Source organism: Rhinoraja longicauda, chromosome 7, assembly GCF_053455715.1.
Source record: "Rhinoraja longicauda isolate Sanriku21f chromosome 7, sRhiLon1.1, whole genome shotgun sequence".
NCBI classification, from domain to species: Eukaryota; Metazoa; Chordata; class Chondrichthyes; order Rajiformes; family Arhynchobatidae; genus Rhinoraja; species Rhinoraja longicauda.
The window spans coordinates 51,033,383-51,050,184 of NC_135959.1; the positions used below are offsets into that span (position 1 = coordinate 51,033,383).

The window sequence follows — 16,802 nt, forward strand, 5'->3', positions numbered from 1 at the left end:
AATTCATGATTCCATTCAATCCATTTACAGCGTATAGATACAGATTTAAGAGAGTGGCGCGATTGTAGTATGAGTTTGTAGATCTGCTTCTGTGGCTAGCATGCAAATAGTCACCTGTGTTGGGCCCCATCTTCTAAATCGTTGCATTGAAAGTGATTTTATTCTTTGCATTCATGCACTTTGCTTTTTATTACAGATAACTGGAGGCGCTGGATTTGTTGGCTCCCATCTTGCTGATAAACTCATGATGGATGGCCATGAAGTAACTGTTGTAGACAACTTTTTCACGGGGCGGAAAAGGAACGTCGAACATTGGATTGGTCATGAAAACTTTGAATTAATCAACCATGATGTGGTAGAACCTTTATATATTGAAGGCAAGTTATCATCTATTCATGTTTATGGGATTTATGAAAAACTGGGCACTCGTATTAGTGTGGTTTGGGGCAATGAATTTTAATGTACTTTAAGAGAAGTTGACGGAAAATGGAAGTAAAAATGGCGATGTGAGTAGAGGTGAAATAAATTTGTTTCTGCCTGATATTCCATTCAGTGACATCATGGCTAATTTGTTTACCTTGTCCATTTTTCTACCTATTTCCACATTCTCTGAATCGTATGGTGTCCAAATGTTCACTAGAGTTGATCTTGCGCAGCTAGCTCTAAAATAATCTATCCTGTTTCCCCAGAGAGTTGTGAATTTGTGGAATTCTCTGCCTCAGAAGGCAGTGGACGCTGATTCACTGGATGCATTCAAAAGAGGTAGATGGAGCTCTTAGGGCTAGCGGAATCAAGGGATATAGGGAGAAGGCAGGAACGGGGTACTGATTGTGGATGATCAGCCATGATCACATTGAATGGCGGTGCTGGCTCAAAGGGTCGAATGGCCTACTCCTGCACCCATTTTCTATGTATCTAGTAAAGACCATTATTTGTAGATTGATTAAAATTGGACGTGAGGAAGTGCAGGTATCGATCAGTCTGTCCCCTTTCTCTCATCTTATCAGATTACTAGAAAAGTACTGTTTGCATTTTCGGAGAAGAGTAGAGGTTTTGAAGTTGAGAAACTGAGGCTGGAGAAAGTAAGGGATGGGACAGAAGGTAACCAGAGAATAGAAATAGACTAAAATAATTGGTCTGCTGTAATCCGCAGGAATAATTGTTTAATTCTATAAAATTGGAGCATAGGATTTTTTTGCACTCTTTTATATTCTTATAGGAAAGTATTCTCGATGTCTTTCCAGTAGTTTTCAGCACTTGCCTGTCGCCTTCAAAAAAACATTTAACCCAGTTTCTTTCTTCAGCCCTTTATAATTCTACCATTTTAAAATTGTGCCATTTTAGTGTTATTAATTTAATTATCCTGAAAAAAATACTTTTCACCATCTACCCATTTTCCCAATCTTGAACTGAGGCTTGTTACAGACCTATTCACTATTTGCCAAATTACCCTCTGAAAATTATATGATGCAAGTTATGATGTCGAAAGTGGCAATCCCTGTGGGACACCATGTTTGTCCATCTGACAAGAGACAGCAGGATTTAAGAGTGAGGTCTGTGGAAATGCTCTGCTACAATTCTGTTGGCTTAAATACAAGCACCCAGTGCTTGTGAGACCCCCCCTCCCCCACCCTACCCCAGCTTCAATTGTGTTATTTATTACATGCCACGTATTCAGAAGTTCATATCCACGACATGAACTGCGCAGTCCCCTTAAACCTCATCCAATATCAACATTGTGACCGAAGGAGCCGAATCTGTCTGTGATGAGACGTGCCTTATTTCTTGCTCACTTAAATTATAAATTTCAGATTAACTGCAAAATTGCTCATTTTCTGGAACAGTGTCTGAGCTCTGAAACCATTCAGGACAAAGCAGTTTGCCACTCCTCCACCATTCAAATGAGAATCTATATTCAATCACTGACAGACTGTGTGTAATTCATTCCAAAAGCTCATTCCGTCTCTGAATGTTAAACTCGCAATAGAGAATATTAAAATCATGAAGAGCCTTGCTTTCCTTTCTCAGATAAATATGTTTTGCTCTGCCTTCATTGGTGCTGAGTCAAAATTTACAATAATAGCACAATCACATGAAAGACATGTTCATGAAATGCCACTGTTTCCACCTGCAAACGTCATGAAAATGTGTTGTCCACAATTGATGAAATCAATGAAAAACGTAACATTTTATTTGGGTAGCTTATTTATGTGCAGACATGAACATTTTATTATTATGACCAGTAAGTAGGTTTCCAAAATCTTTTATTAAGATCTATAAAGAAAGATTTGCATTTCCATTACCTTTCAGAGTGACCATTTGAGGAATGTAGTGACAAATGTACAAACAGGGCCATGAAATGTATGTACAGTGCCCTCCATAATGTTTGGGACAAAGATCCATCATTTATTTATTTGCCTCTGTACTCCACAATTTGAGATTTGTAATAGAAAAACTCACATAGAAAAACTCACATGTGGTTAAAGTGCACATTGTCAGATTTTAATAAAGGCCATTTTTATACATTTTGGTTTCACCATGTAGAAATTACAGTAGTGTTTATACATAGTCTCCCCATTTCAGGGCTTCATAATGTTTGGGACACAGCAATGTCATGTAAATGAAAGTAGTCATGTTTAGTATTTTGTTGCATATCCTTTGCATGCAATGACTGCTTGAAGTCTACGATTCATGGACATCACCTGTTGCTCAGTGGCTTCTCTGGTGATGCTCTGCCAGGCCTGTATTGCAGCCATATTTAGCTTGTTTTGGGGACTAGTCCCCATTTTTTTTCAGCATATAAAAGGCATGCTCAATTGGGTTCAGATTGGGTGATTGACTTGGCCACTCAAGAATTTACCATTTTTTAGCTTTGAAAAACTCCTTTGTTGCTTTAGCAGTACGTTTGGGATCATTGTCTTGCTGTAGAATGAACTGCCGGCCATTGAGTTTTTGAGGCATTTGTTTGAACTTGAGCAGATAGGATGTGTCTATGCACTTCAGAATTCATTATGCATCTACCATCAGCAGTTGTATCATCAATGAAGATAAGTTATGTCCATAACACCCCTGCCACCATAGATAAGATGGCGGCGCGCTCAGACGCAGCGGCTTTAAGCTCTCCAGCTCGGTGCTGTTTAAGTGTGTTTTGTTTGTTTTGTCTACTTGTTAATGTTGAGTTCTGTTGGGTGAATAACAGTTACAGCTGTAATTACAGCCACATCTATAGTCGACCAGATATTTTAAATATTTTAAATAAAGGACAACGAAGCAACCAAGGAATTACAAGCGAATTTCTGCAATCACACAACATACCGGAGGAGATTGCCAGAACACCGGGCTCTCCGTGGATTGTTTTCGACCTTGGCGAACGTCGGAGGAGGAGGAGATACAGGAAACAAAAGCGCGGATGCCGGTCGGGTCTACTTGCTAGACTAAAGAAACAACCGCATAAACCACCTCTTCCCGGCGTATTTCTTACTAACGCCAGATCCATTACCAACAAAATGGACGAATTACATCTACAGATTTCCACGAACAACCTCATAAAAGACTGCTGCATCCTACTAATAACAGAGACATGGTTAAACTCGCTCTCACCCGATGCCGCCATGGAGCTAGCAGACCGCACAGCATTCCGTTGGGACAGAAACAAAGACTCCAGTAAGACCAAGGGCGGTGGGGTTTGCATCTACGTACACAACGACTGGTGTACTAATACCAACATCGTAGACAGCCATTGTTCTCCTGATCTGGAATACCTAACGGTCAAATGCAGGCCCTTTTACCTTCCTTGGGAGTTTACCGCTATAACTGTTACAGCTGTTTACATTCCACCGGACGCTAATGCTAGCACAGCTCAAGGCTACCTACTAAACGCCATAAACTCTCAACAGAAGACTTATCCCGAGGCTGTCCATATTAAAAGCAGTTCTCCTGAAATTTCATCAACACATTAAATGTGCAACCAGGGGGAAAAATACTTTGGACAAAGCCTATTCAAACATCAAGAGTGGCTACGGGACAACATCACTACCTCACTTGGGACAATCAGACCTCCTATCCATACTCCTAACCCCAGCATACACCCCCCTAAGAAGGAAAGCCCCCCCTGCCATCAAAATTGTTAAAATGTGGCCTGAAGGAGCATCCTCGCAGCTTCAGGATTGCTTTGAAAGGACTAATTGGGACATTTTTGAGGACCAGGATTTGGAGGAGTACACATCAACAGTACTCTGTTACATTAAGAACTGTGTTGACATTGTCACTGTCGGCAAATGCATCCGGGTGCACTCAAACCAGAAACCCTGGATGACAAAGGAGGTCAGAACTCTCTTAAAGGATCGTAATGCTGCCTTTAGGTCCAAGGACAAAGCCCTCTCCAGCGTGGCTAGAGCCAACCTTAAGAGAGCCATCAAAAGAGCAAAAGAAAATCACAAAAAGGAGATTGAGGACCACTTCACCCACAAGGACCCACGATGACTTTGGCAGGGAATCCAGCACCTCACAAATGACAAAACCAGCAACTACAAGGTCGCTGATGCAAATGCCTCATTGGCAGAGGAACTTAATGGCTTCTTTGCCCGTTTTGAGGTGAGAGCGGCAAAGTTAGTTACACCATCTACACCTGCCTTCAACAGCCACACGCTCACGGTACAGGAGCATGAGGTGAGGCGTGTGCTCAGGGCTGTCAACACAAGGAAGGCTGCAGGCCCGGATGGAGTGACGTGAAGGGTGTTGAAAGAATGTGCAGACCAGCTCTCAGTGGTCTTCACGAAGATCTTCAACCTGTCCCTGTCCAAAGCCATCATCCCATCCTGCCTGAAATCCGCAACAATAATCCCACTGCCAAAGAAACCAGTCATCCATGATCTCAACGACTACCGTCCTGTTGCACTAACCCCAGTCATTATGAAGTGCTTTGAGAAGCTGGTCCAGCAGCACATCAAAGCCAGCCTCTCAGCCACTATCGACCCACACCAATTCGCTTACAGATCAAACGGTCTACAGAGGACGCCATTACTACTGCCCTACACACCGCACTGACCCATCTTGAGCGGCAGGGCAGTTACGTGAGGATGCTCTTCATAGATTATAGTTCAGCATTTAACACGGTCATCACGGACAGACTGGTTTCTAAACTAACTGATTTAGGACTCTCCCAATCTATCTGTAACTGGATTAAGGACTTCCTGACCAATCGGTCCCAGATGGTCAGATTAGGCCCAAACAATCAGCACCGGCTGCCCACAAGGATGCGTGTTGAGCCCCCTTCTCTACGCCCTTTACACCCATGACTGCACCCCCACTCATCCTACCAACACCATCATCAAGTTTGCGGATGACACAACTGTGGTTGGACTCGTCTCAGGAGATGAGACAGCCTACAGAGATGAAGTCCAAAAACTGATAGGATGGTGTGCGGAAAACAATCTGGCTCTGAATCCTTCCAAGACAAAAGAACTCATAATAGACTTCCGAAGACACAATACGGGCTACACACCACTGCATATCAGCGGGGTTTGTGTGGAAAGGGTCCCTGCCTTCAAGTTCCTGGGCACGCATATTGCTGAGGATCTCTCCTGGACCACAAACACCATAGCGGCAGTCAAAAAGGCACAGCAGCGGCTCTACTTTCTGAGGATCCTCGGGAAGAACAACCTGCAAGAGCAGCTGCTAGTGACTTTCTACCGTTGCACCATCGAGAGTGTGCTGACGTACTGTATTTCTATGTGGTACACCAGCAGCTCAGAGGCAGACAAGAAAGCCCTTCAGAGGGTCATCAACTCTGCAAAGAAAATCATTGGTTGCCCACTGCCCTCTCTAGAGGAACTTTACTCCATCCGCTGCCTCAGCAGAGCAGCCAACATCCTGAGGGATCCTTCCCACCCTGGTCATCAGCTGCTCCAACTGCTGCCCTCTGGTAGATGGTTCAGGTCCATTACATCACGGACTAATAGACTCAAGAACAGCTTCTACCCCAGCGTCATACGTGAGCTGAACACTGCCAGACACTCACATAAAACTGAATGGAAGAAACGGAACTGATCGGAACACTGTCAGTTACTTGTCAGAAAACATAAGCTTCAATTTAATACATGTTTACATTCTACTGCACTTATATTGCTTAACATTTGCTAAACTTATTACATGTTACAACCGACCGCATCTTATATTTAATTACATTATTTCTTTTCTTTTTTTTTAAAACGGCACTTGCAATGTGTTAGCTCTCATTGCTGTGCAATAACTTGCTGCCTTGATTGAACTGTACACTGCCTTGACCGTATTGTAATTGTTTTGTCTATATTGTATTAGAGGTCAGTTTGTTTAATTCAGTAGATTAGGTTTAGCTTGTTATGGATAAAGGTTTATCCTTTGTACTGTCTGCTGTGTGTGATTGCATCATCTGGACTGCTTTAATTTCGCTGTACTTTGTGTAGTGCCAATAAAGGTTTTTTACATTTACATTTTTACATTTACATTTTTACATTTACATTTACATTTACATTTTTACATTTACATTTCACAGATGAGGTGGTATGCTTTGGATCTTGGGCAGTTCCTTCTCTCCTCCATACTTTGCTCTTGCCATCACTCTGATATAAGTTAATCTTTATCTCATCTGTCCACAAGACCTTTATCCAGAACTATGGTTACTCTTTTAAGTACTTCTTGGCAAACTGTAACCTGGCCATCCTATTTTTACAGCTAGCCAGTGGTTTGCATCTTGCAGTGTAGCCTCTATTTCAGTTCATGACATCTTCTGCAGATAGTGGTCCTTGACAAATCCACACCTGACTCCTGAAGAGTGTTTCTGATCTGACAGACAGATGTTTGGGGATTTTTCTTTATTACAGAGAGAATTCTTCTGTCATCAGCTGTGGAGGTCTTCCTTGGCCTGCGATTAGTAAGCTCACCAGTGCTCTCTTTGTTCTTAATGATGTTCCCAGCAGTTGATTTTGGTAAGCCTAAGGATTGGCTAGTTTAGAGATACAGCACGGAAACAGGCCCTTCGGCCCACCGGGTCCGCGCCGACCAGCGATCCCTGCATATTAACACTATCGTACACCCACTAGGGACAATTTTTACATTTACCAAGCCCAATTAACCTACAAACCTGTACGTCTTTGGAGTGTGGGAGGAAACCGAAGATCTTGGAGAAAACTCATGCAGGTCACGGAGAGAACATACAAACTCCGTACGGACAGTACCGTAGTTGGGATCGAACCCGGGCCTCTGGTGCTGCATTCGCTGTAAGACAGCAACTCTACCGCTGCGCCACCGTGACTGCCCTGATGTCTCTAACAGTTTTATTCTTGTTTCTCAGTCTTATAATGGCTTCTTTGACTTTCATTGGCACAACTTTGGTCTTCATGTTGATAAACAGCAATAAAAGTTTCCAAAGATGATGGAAAGACTGGAGGAAAGACTAGGTGCTGAGAGCTCTCTTATACCTGCATTAAGGAGGCAATTAAACACACCTGAGCAATTACAAACGCCTGTGAAGCCATATGTCCCCAACATTATGGTGCCCTGAAATGGGGGGGGGACTATGTATAAACAACAGTGTAATTTCTTCATGGTGAAAGCAAAATGTATAAAAATGGCCTTTATTAAATCTGACAATGTGCACGTTAACCACGTGTGATTTATTTTTTTCTCTCTATTACAAATCTCAAATTGTGGAGTACAGAGGCAGATAAATAAATGATGTTTTTCCTTGTCCCAAATATTATAGAGGACACTGTGGTCCCCCATGGTACACTAATCCACAAGATTAAGATGCACAGGATTAAAAGTGACTTGGTGGTATGGATTCGGTACTGGCTTATGGTTTTGGAACTGATAGAAAACAGGGCTGTGGTGGAAGGACAATACTTGTGCTGGAAGTCTGTGACCAATGGAATTCTGCATGGATCTGTGCTGGGACCAATGCTGTTTGTGATATGTATGAATGACTTCAACGTAGATGGGTTGGTTTAAGACGTCTGCAGATGACACTGATATTGCCAGGGCCGTGGACTAAGAGGAAGGCCGTTAAAGTATTCAGTAGGATATAGATTTGGTACAGAAATAAATGGCTACTTGGTTTTTTTTTTTCTGGAATGTCGGAGGTTACAGAGAGACCTGATAGAAGTATATAAAATTATGGGGGGCATAGATAACTCGGAGTCAGAACCTTTTTCCCAGGATGGAAATATCAAATATGACAGAGCATAACTTTAAGATGAATGGGTCAAAGTGTAAAGGAAATGTGCAGGGCAAGTGTTTTACACAGTGTGGTAAGTGCCTGGAACGCATTGCCGGGGTGGTGGGTTAAGAAGATGCATTAATGGCTTGCAAAAGACTTTTGGATTGGCAGGGAATGGAGGAAATGGGTTATTAAGTGGATGGGTGATGGTCTTGGTATCATGTTCAACACAGACATTGTGGGCCGAAGGGCCTGTTCTTGTGTTTGGTTAAGGGTTTGTTTCATTATTGATGTTAAGATGGTCAAAGATTTTGATGTATAACTACTAGCAAATTACCGCATTAAATTAGAAATGTTGCAAATGAGGAATGGGGATTGCTAAATGTATACCAGTTTACTAGACAATTAATTAATCTTTTATTTAAAATAGTGGATCAGATTTATCACCTGGCTTCACCAGCATCTCCTCCAAATTATATGTATAATCCAATCAAGACATTGAAGACCAATACAATTGGGACATTAAACATGTTGGGTAAGACTATTTCTTCAGGTTTAATTTATAAAACGTTAAAAGATATGAAATATTTTGTTTACAATGAAATGTCTTGCATGAGATTATTTAAAATGCTGTAATAAAATGTGCAAATACCTCATCACACCTAACCAAATCCCATTTGTACCTTCCTATTTGCTGATTGGAAAATTAGTCAAGGAATAAAAGTTTTTTTGTGTTCCATTGAAAATTGTGTTAAGCTTAATTCTCTGCCACAGGGAGAGAATGGTGGAAGAGCGAAAGGTGGAGTGTGAAAGTTGGCCCAGGTGGAGTCCAATTCACTGGATGTATTCAAGATCGAGTTAGATATAGCTCTTCGGGCTATTGGAATCAAGGGAAATCTGGAGTTTTCTGTGGTACTATCTGCTCTGCAGAATGTGCTGTTGCAGTCTTCACAACTGCAATCAATGAATTGTGATAGGAATTTTGCGTGCTATATTTGTAATTTCATTCAAAATGTTAAGTCTTCTTGACTGAATCGAGATTGAACTTTAACATGTTCCAATTTGACATCAATTTCTTTAACATTTTTTCCATTTCCACTCCCAGTTTAATGGTGCAAACTTTATATTCTTTTTTGTATGCTGTAAACAAATTTGTCTGAAAGTGTCTGAAGAAGGGTGCCGATCAGAAAAATAATCTATCCATGATAGACTGCAAACTCTATTATCAATTCTTTCTCAAAGCCTTGAATTTCGCATTGAAGCGTGTCGGTTTGGGCATTGATACCCAGGAAATCATATACTGGCAGGAAGTAAATGACCTCTGCAAACGTGAGAGATTAAAAAAAATTGATTGGAAAAGTAATAGAATAAAATGTCTCTTTTAAAAGTACCATTGTACTTTATTGTAATTTGCTAAGGGTCAATTTATCGATTTAAAATTCATGGTGATCTGCCTTTGTTGTAGGAACGTAAGACAAAGCCCAGGTACCGTGAAAAACGTTTGTGCTAACCATTCAGTGGAAGGACAATACATCGTTACAATCGAGTCATTAACAGTGTTCAGATACATAAGAAAATAACGTTTAGTGCATATTAAACCCAGTAAAGTCCGATCAAAGATAGTCCGAGGGTCTCCAATGAGGTAGATAGTAATTCTGGACTGCTCTTTGGTTGTGGTAGGATGGTTCAGTTGCCTGATAACAGCTAGGAAGAATCTCCCTGAGTTTGGAGGTGTGCATTTTCACACTTTTATGCCTTTTGCCCTGTGGGAGAAGAGGGAGTGGCCAGGGTGCGACTCGTCCTTAATTATGCTGCTGGCCTTGCCGAGACAGCATGAGGCATAAATGGTGTCAATGGAATGGTGGTTTTGCTCCGTAATTGTTGTTTTGGGGGATGGTCTGGGCTGTTCCCAATCACACCCAATTTTGTTTATGTAAGTGCATTTCCATATGCCATCCAACCCAGCCCCGAGGCAATAATGGAAACCAGGAAATAAATTTGTAATGCTTCAGGAATGTGTGGTAGCACATTAATGTGTCACAAATCATTCTCGTGTCGATAAACAATGGATCTGGTATTCTACAGTCTTGTGGCCAATGCCAATGTTGTAGGAGGGTAGACACTTTACCCAACTGAATCCAACACAAAAAATTGGGACATAGTGCTTTGATTTGGGTATAAAGGGTGTACTGTGAAGTCAGGAGGATCAAGAGTATACATGACTTTATGTTGAGGTAGGAATGTTTTCGAAAGAAAGCTATTGTATATGATAGTGACGTCAGTGAATAATAAACCCATTTCATTATCTTCGTGAAGAGTAAATGTTACAAAATCGACACAAAGTGCTGGAGTAATAAAGGGCAGCACAGTGGTGCAGTGGTATAGTCGCTGCTTTAAAGTGCCAGAGACCTGGTTCAATCCTGACTATGGAAATTGTACGTTCTCCCCGTGACCATGTGGTTTTTCGCCAGGTGCTCCAGTTTCCTCCCACGTTTGAAAGATGTGCAGGTTTGTAGTAAATTGGCACGTAAATTGTCCCTAGTCTGTAGGGTAGAGCTAGTGTATGGTGATTGTTCGTTGGTGCCGACCCTGTGGATCAAAGGGTCTGTTTCCACAGTGTATCACTAAATAAAACTTAACTCAATGTATCAGGCAGCATCTCTGGAGAACATGGATAGATTACGATTCAGGTCGGGACCCTTCAGATCTGAGGTACCACCTATCCTTGCTCCGCAAAAATACTGCTTGACCCGCTGAGTTCTTCCAGCATAGGTTTTTTTGTAAACCAGCATCTGCAGTTTGTTGTGTCTCCAAGAGTAAATGTACCCTAGCTAATTGTTCTACAGCCAATTTTGCAGCCAATAGATTATCAAGTCATAATCATCAAAACTTTGTGTGGAAGAAATTGCTTTGCATGTTTCATATTTTATGCAATGCCCTTTGGGAAATCATGTGATCCTGTACCTCTAGTAAATTCTAACAAAAGATTATAAACATTTCATGAATAGTAAGTGAAGACAGTAACAGTCAATGCCATTTTATAGATTCCATTTTGTTTTATTGCACTGCTAGCATGGTGGCACAACAGTAGAGTTGCTGCCTTGCAGCACTAGATACCTGGGTTTGATCCTGAGTACAAGTGCTGTTTGTACATTCCCCTGTGACCCCATGTCTTTCCTCTGGGTGTTCCGGCTTCCTCCCACATTCCAAAAGCATGCAGGTTTGTAGGTTAATTCGCCTTTGTAAATTGTCCCTTGTGTGTAGGATAGCACTAGTGTATGGATGATTGCTGTTTGGCATTGACTCGGTGGGCAGAAAGGATTGTTTCCGCACTTCATCTCGGAACTAAACTAAATTAGTATGATCTTGTGTTTTCAGGCCTGGCAAAACGTGTCGGTGCACGCCTCCTATTGGCTTCTACATCTGAAGTATATGGAGGTAAGATACATTTTACAGTTCAATTTTTACTGTAAATTTTCATTAGTAATGTCTTTCTGTTGACGTGATGGTAGGAAGCAGAGTGGTGAAAGTTTGTTTTGCAGACTGGTGGTCTATGATGAGTGGTGTGCCACGGATCGGTGCAGGGCCTTGTTTAGGAATAGGAATACTTTATTATCATATGTGACTAGGCACAGTGAGATTCTTTGCTTGCATACACAATGTATACAAATAGCAGCCACCTACGGCTGACAAAGTTACAAAGCACGCCGGCTCCCCCTTTTGTGTCCCATTCCCCCCATTGTCCATTGTTCTCCCCTCATGGTGGTCTCCCCATGCCGGATCCTCCATTGTTCTGCCCCTCCCCCCTCACGACGGTCCCCCACACCGGGTTCTCCATCCACCTCCCTCACGGCGGTCCCCCCACGCCGGGTTCTCCATTATTCTTCCTCTCCCCCCTCACGATGGTCCCCACACGCCGGGTCCTCCATTATTCTTCCCCTCCCCCGGGTTCTCCATCCACCTCCCTCACGGTGGTCCTCCAAGCTCCCATCGTCGCGAGGCTTCACTGCTTCCGCAGCCGAGGCCTCCGCTGTCGACGCCCCACTTCACACCTCCGTGGTGCTGACCCGGGCCCTAGCAGCAGGCTCCGTCGGTCGCTTCGCCCGACCCGGGCTTCTACGCGGCGATCCGGGAGGCAACGAGACCATAGCACCTCGATAAAGGCCTCCGGCTACGTTCCCAGTCCATGGCCATGGCCTCTCGGGAAGCCTTTTAGCCACGTGGCCCGTCGGGAAGCTTTCTGGCCGCCGGGCCCGTCGGGAAGCCTTCTTTATATAAACTATTTGGATGAGAATGTACATGGCATGATTAGCAAGTTTGTAGATCACACTTGGTATCGTAGATATGAAGAAGCCTATCAAGAATTACAGTTGAATCTTGATCAGCTAGATAAGTGGACTGAGGAATGGCAAATGACATTCATTTCAGATAAGTGCCCCACTTCTCACTATGGAATGCTCCTGAACTCCACGATGAATTCAAGAGCAGGCATTCCCCCAATGCATTCCATACTTCCGTGATGGTATGCTCAGAAGCGAGTATCTGGAATGGGCTGAAGTAAGCAATGCAGCTAAATGTCAGCACATTGCGATTATTTTTTTTTCAAAGATCTGATTTGTTTTGGGAATAATGATATTTTGTCTTCCAATTTACGGTTTTGGGAATAATTATATTTTGTCTTCCAATTTAAGTTTTTTTTTTTGTTCTTTCCCTTTTGCCATCTTTAATCAAGTGTTTAGATTTTCCATTCTAAACCATTACACAAAATCCCCTGAGAATTCCTCTTTCCACTTTAAAAATAGATGACAAGCAGCCATTCATTCCTTCGAGCGATGTCTGATTTGAAGGCTGAAGGGTTCTTGGAGGATATGGGTTGGGTAACAAAATGGACCGAATCGGGCACCGAATTGGCAATGATCTGATTGAATAGTGGAGCAGCTTGTGTGACTGTGGGTCTTCCTTTCATCTTTCTTTCTTCTATTCTTATTTTAATGATTGTTGAAGCAACTCTATGTACCTCTGAGAAAATATGCCACAAGGAAATGATGGTTGAAATTTAATTTGCATGCCGCAAGCAATTATTGTACCCACAAATATGTATTCTCAGAAATAAGAAAAACAGAAAATGTTGAACACACCCAGCAGTATCCGGTTTGAGCAATATATGTGGAAAGAGGTTTTGTCCTAAAACATTATCTTTCTCTTCCCATAGACGTTGCCTGATCTAAATCTTTCCAGTCTTTTCTGTTTTTAATCCATTTTTCAAGGTATATTCTCAGAACCTGGTTACCTTCTGCGTTCTGGCTTGCAAACCTCATTTAGGACTAACAGTTCTTCTTGTGAAAATTGTTATTTTTTAGCTGCTATGCAGCAGCCTATTTTCAGGATGGCTTTAGGAAATCAATCTATTGTGCAATGTTACAAACATCTGATGTTTGGGGCAGACCAAATGAAAGTATTTTTGTCAATAGTGAGCCTTTGTCCCGTTCTTAGTATACCTAAATGACAAAGCAGGTAATACAATGCAAATGGAGCCATGAAAACCTTTTGGCTGGCTTCCATTTTAAATGAAGTCTTCATAAATGGAATATTAAATCAATCAGTTTAAAAACTATGTGATAGTCTGCATCATTACATACGAGTGCAAGATATTTTCAAGTTATTTCAAAATATTTGCTCGGGTTATTATTTAAAATGAAAATGAGATAAGTAGGTCCTTTTGGATCAGTGATATAATTGTGAACAATGACCGGGTGTTCGGCTTAAAGCCAATCAAAGCAAGTTGCAAGCACAAACACAATTTAAAACTGATCCAATTAAATGCAAATTGAAGTCAAAACATTTGCCATAGGGACAGTTTTAGTGTGTTGATTACTGCATCATTTTTCTATCATAGGAGGTGCCATGCAGCATGTGGGAAATGCCAAGTTGTCCTGAAGCAAATGATTATGATAGGAGCAACCAGGAGTCTGGGAATTAAATGATAAAGTTACCTTGCATAAGGATGACTAGGGTCTACAAGCACCATCTCCCCCATTACACTTTTCTTGACCTCTGCCACCGTTTTTTATCTGCATTAATCGGCCTCGGTAAAAATCAATTCTTGAATAAAAATGGAAATGTAGAAATGAATTATTGTCCTAACTGATTTTTGCACAATGTTCTTTTTTTCCCCCCTTCTGCACTTCCTCTTTTATGGATATGTATGAGCAGTTCGAAACATAGCCAGCACTGCCATTCAATATGATCATGGCTGATCATCTAAAATCAGTACCCCGTTCCTGCTTTTTCCCCATATCCCTTGATTACTTTAGACCTAAGAGTTAAATCTAACTCTTTCTTGAAAACATCCAGTGAATTGGCCTCCACTGTCTTCTGGGTGAAAAAAAATCCTCATCTCGGTCTTAAAAGGCCTACCCCTTATTCTTAAACTGTGACCCCTGGTTCTGGATTCCCCCAACATCGGGAACATTTTTCCTGCATCTAGCCTGTCCAATCCCTTAAGAATTTTACATGTTTCTATGAGATCCTCTCTCATCCTAAATTTCAGTGAATACAAGCCCAATCGACCCATTCTTTCATCATATGTCAGTCCCGCCATCCCGGGAATTAGCCTGGTGAACCTACATTGCACTCCCTCAATAGCAATAATATCCTTCCTCAAATTAACAGACCAAAATTGCACACAACAGATGCGGTTTTGCCAGGGCTCTGTACATCTGCAGTAGGACCTCCTTGCTTCTAAACTCCTCAAATCCTCTTGCAATGAAGGCCCACATGCCATTAGCTTTCTTCACTGCCTGCTCGACCTGCATGCTTACTTTCAGTGATTGATGTACAAGCACACCCAGGTCTTATTGTACCTCCCCTTTTCCTAATTTGACACCATTCAGTAGTTAACTTACTGGTTTAAAAAAAGTAGACCTACTGGTTTAAAAAAAGTAGAACTCCTTTGTGAATGCAAATATCAGTGATCACAGGCAATGGGATAGATTGCCAATGATCGACCTTGGGGCAGAAATGGCCTTTTATCTCTATGAGATCAGAAGGTCGCCTTATGATTGCTGGTTTACATTAGTTTGTAGGATTTATCATCATTTAGGTTTCGAATTGATCAATACTTGGCTCAGCTTCACTCCTGTACTTAATTGATGGTTTGTCCTTGAAACTTTTAAGTTGAATTCCCCCCCACTCCCGCCATCACCCTACTTCTATTTAGACATGCACTTGGAAAGAATGATTCTCGGTTGTAAGTTAAGTCGCTTTCTTTCCTCCTTTAGAACAATAGGAAAAGAGGAGTGAGTTTGGCAGCATAATTTTTTTATAAGTGAATCTCTTAGTATTTGGTTTGATGTGACTTTGTAGTTCATTCTAAGAACCAATCTGTGAAAATTTGTTGGTGGAATAAATACAATTTCCTCTGTAACCCCTCCTGATACATTGCACACTCGATTTAAAGGTATTGGGAAAGGGCAGTTTGTCACGCAAGTAAAATGTTTAATTTTTCCCAAGTATGGGCTTGTGATAATTTCCAAATCAAATTTAAAATTTGTGGTATCTATTGCCATACAGTGGCATACACCTTCAACTTCCTTCATGGTAACTGGGCCATTTAAGAAAGGAACTGTTCATTTATGTTGCAGTCAAAATTTTACGAAGTATGATGGTTAATCTATTTTCAAATAATCTTTTTTCATCAATAAAGATCCAGAGGTTCATCCGCAACGTGAAGATTATTGGGGTCATGTAAACCCTATTGGACCAAGAGCCTGTTATGATGAGGGGAAAAGAGTAGCTGAAACTATGTGTTATGCTTACATGAAGCAGGTTTGTATGTGCTTCCAAGTTGCTTTTAGTTGTTCAGAAAAATAGATTACAATTGCTCTTTGACCTTTAAGTAGTACCTTTCAAGTGCAGTAGCATAAACATATAGCACCATGTGAATGATAAATTGAGAATGCTTGCAGTAGATCTTAATCCATACGTAATCTGTAATAGGTATCTTGGTGCATGTGTTCGGATTAGAAATGTTACTTTCTGTTAACCTTGCAGAAGTCTTGATGGGGTTTTAGTTGTTACATATTTAATGACATTTTTATAACGTTCAAGTTTAAATGTTGCTTGCGTATAACAAAATCACTTTTAGTTGTACATCTTATCACTCCTATTTCCTGTTCAGATGAATTTGATCATTTTACAATGATGTTTAATTGATAATATTATGACAACATGATTGGATTAACTGATATGGATTTAAATAATTTTGACCAATCTCTACGCTGCATTTAAATATTTTATTTCCTTGATAATGTACTGATATTAATGCAGGTGTTCCATATCAACGTTGCAGGAAGGAGTAGAAGTTCGGGTTGCCCGAATCTTCAACACATTTGGTCCTCGCATGCATATGAATGATGGCAGGGTCGTGAGTAACTTTATTCTACAGGCTCTCCAAGGAGAAGGTCTGACTGTGAGTATAATTTGTCAATCGTGCTCTGCTTTGTGTGTGTGTGTGCATTTTGGAATGTTGTCTGAATCTCATGAAATGATACAGCTGGTCTTTTCCAGGCATGGATTTATTTTTAACAATTTAAAGATAGACAGAAGA

General features: G+C 41.3%; 1 protein-coding gene across 5 annotated transcripts in view; it reads left to right on the forward strand.

Annotated features, from left to right (window-relative positions):
* Window positions 1–16,802, forward strand: part of uxs1 (UDP-glucuronate decarboxylase 1) — a 47,712-nt gene that overhangs the window by 14,187 nt on the left and 16,723 nt on the right. For all 5 annotated transcript variants that reach the window (XM_078402571.1, XM_078402569.1, XM_078402570.1 and 2 more), the window contains 5 exons: window positions 197–377; window positions 8,625–8,729; window positions 11,573–11,632; window positions 15,900–16,021; window positions 16,545–16,664. In XM_078402571.1, coding sequence (XP_078258697.1) covers window positions 197–377; window positions 8,625–8,729; window positions 11,573–11,632; window positions 15,900–16,021; window positions 16,545–16,664 — 588 coding nt within the window. The remainder of the gene's footprint in view (window positions 1–196; window positions 378–8,624; window positions 8,730–11,572; window positions 11,633–15,899; window positions 16,022–16,544; window positions 16,665–16,802) is intronic.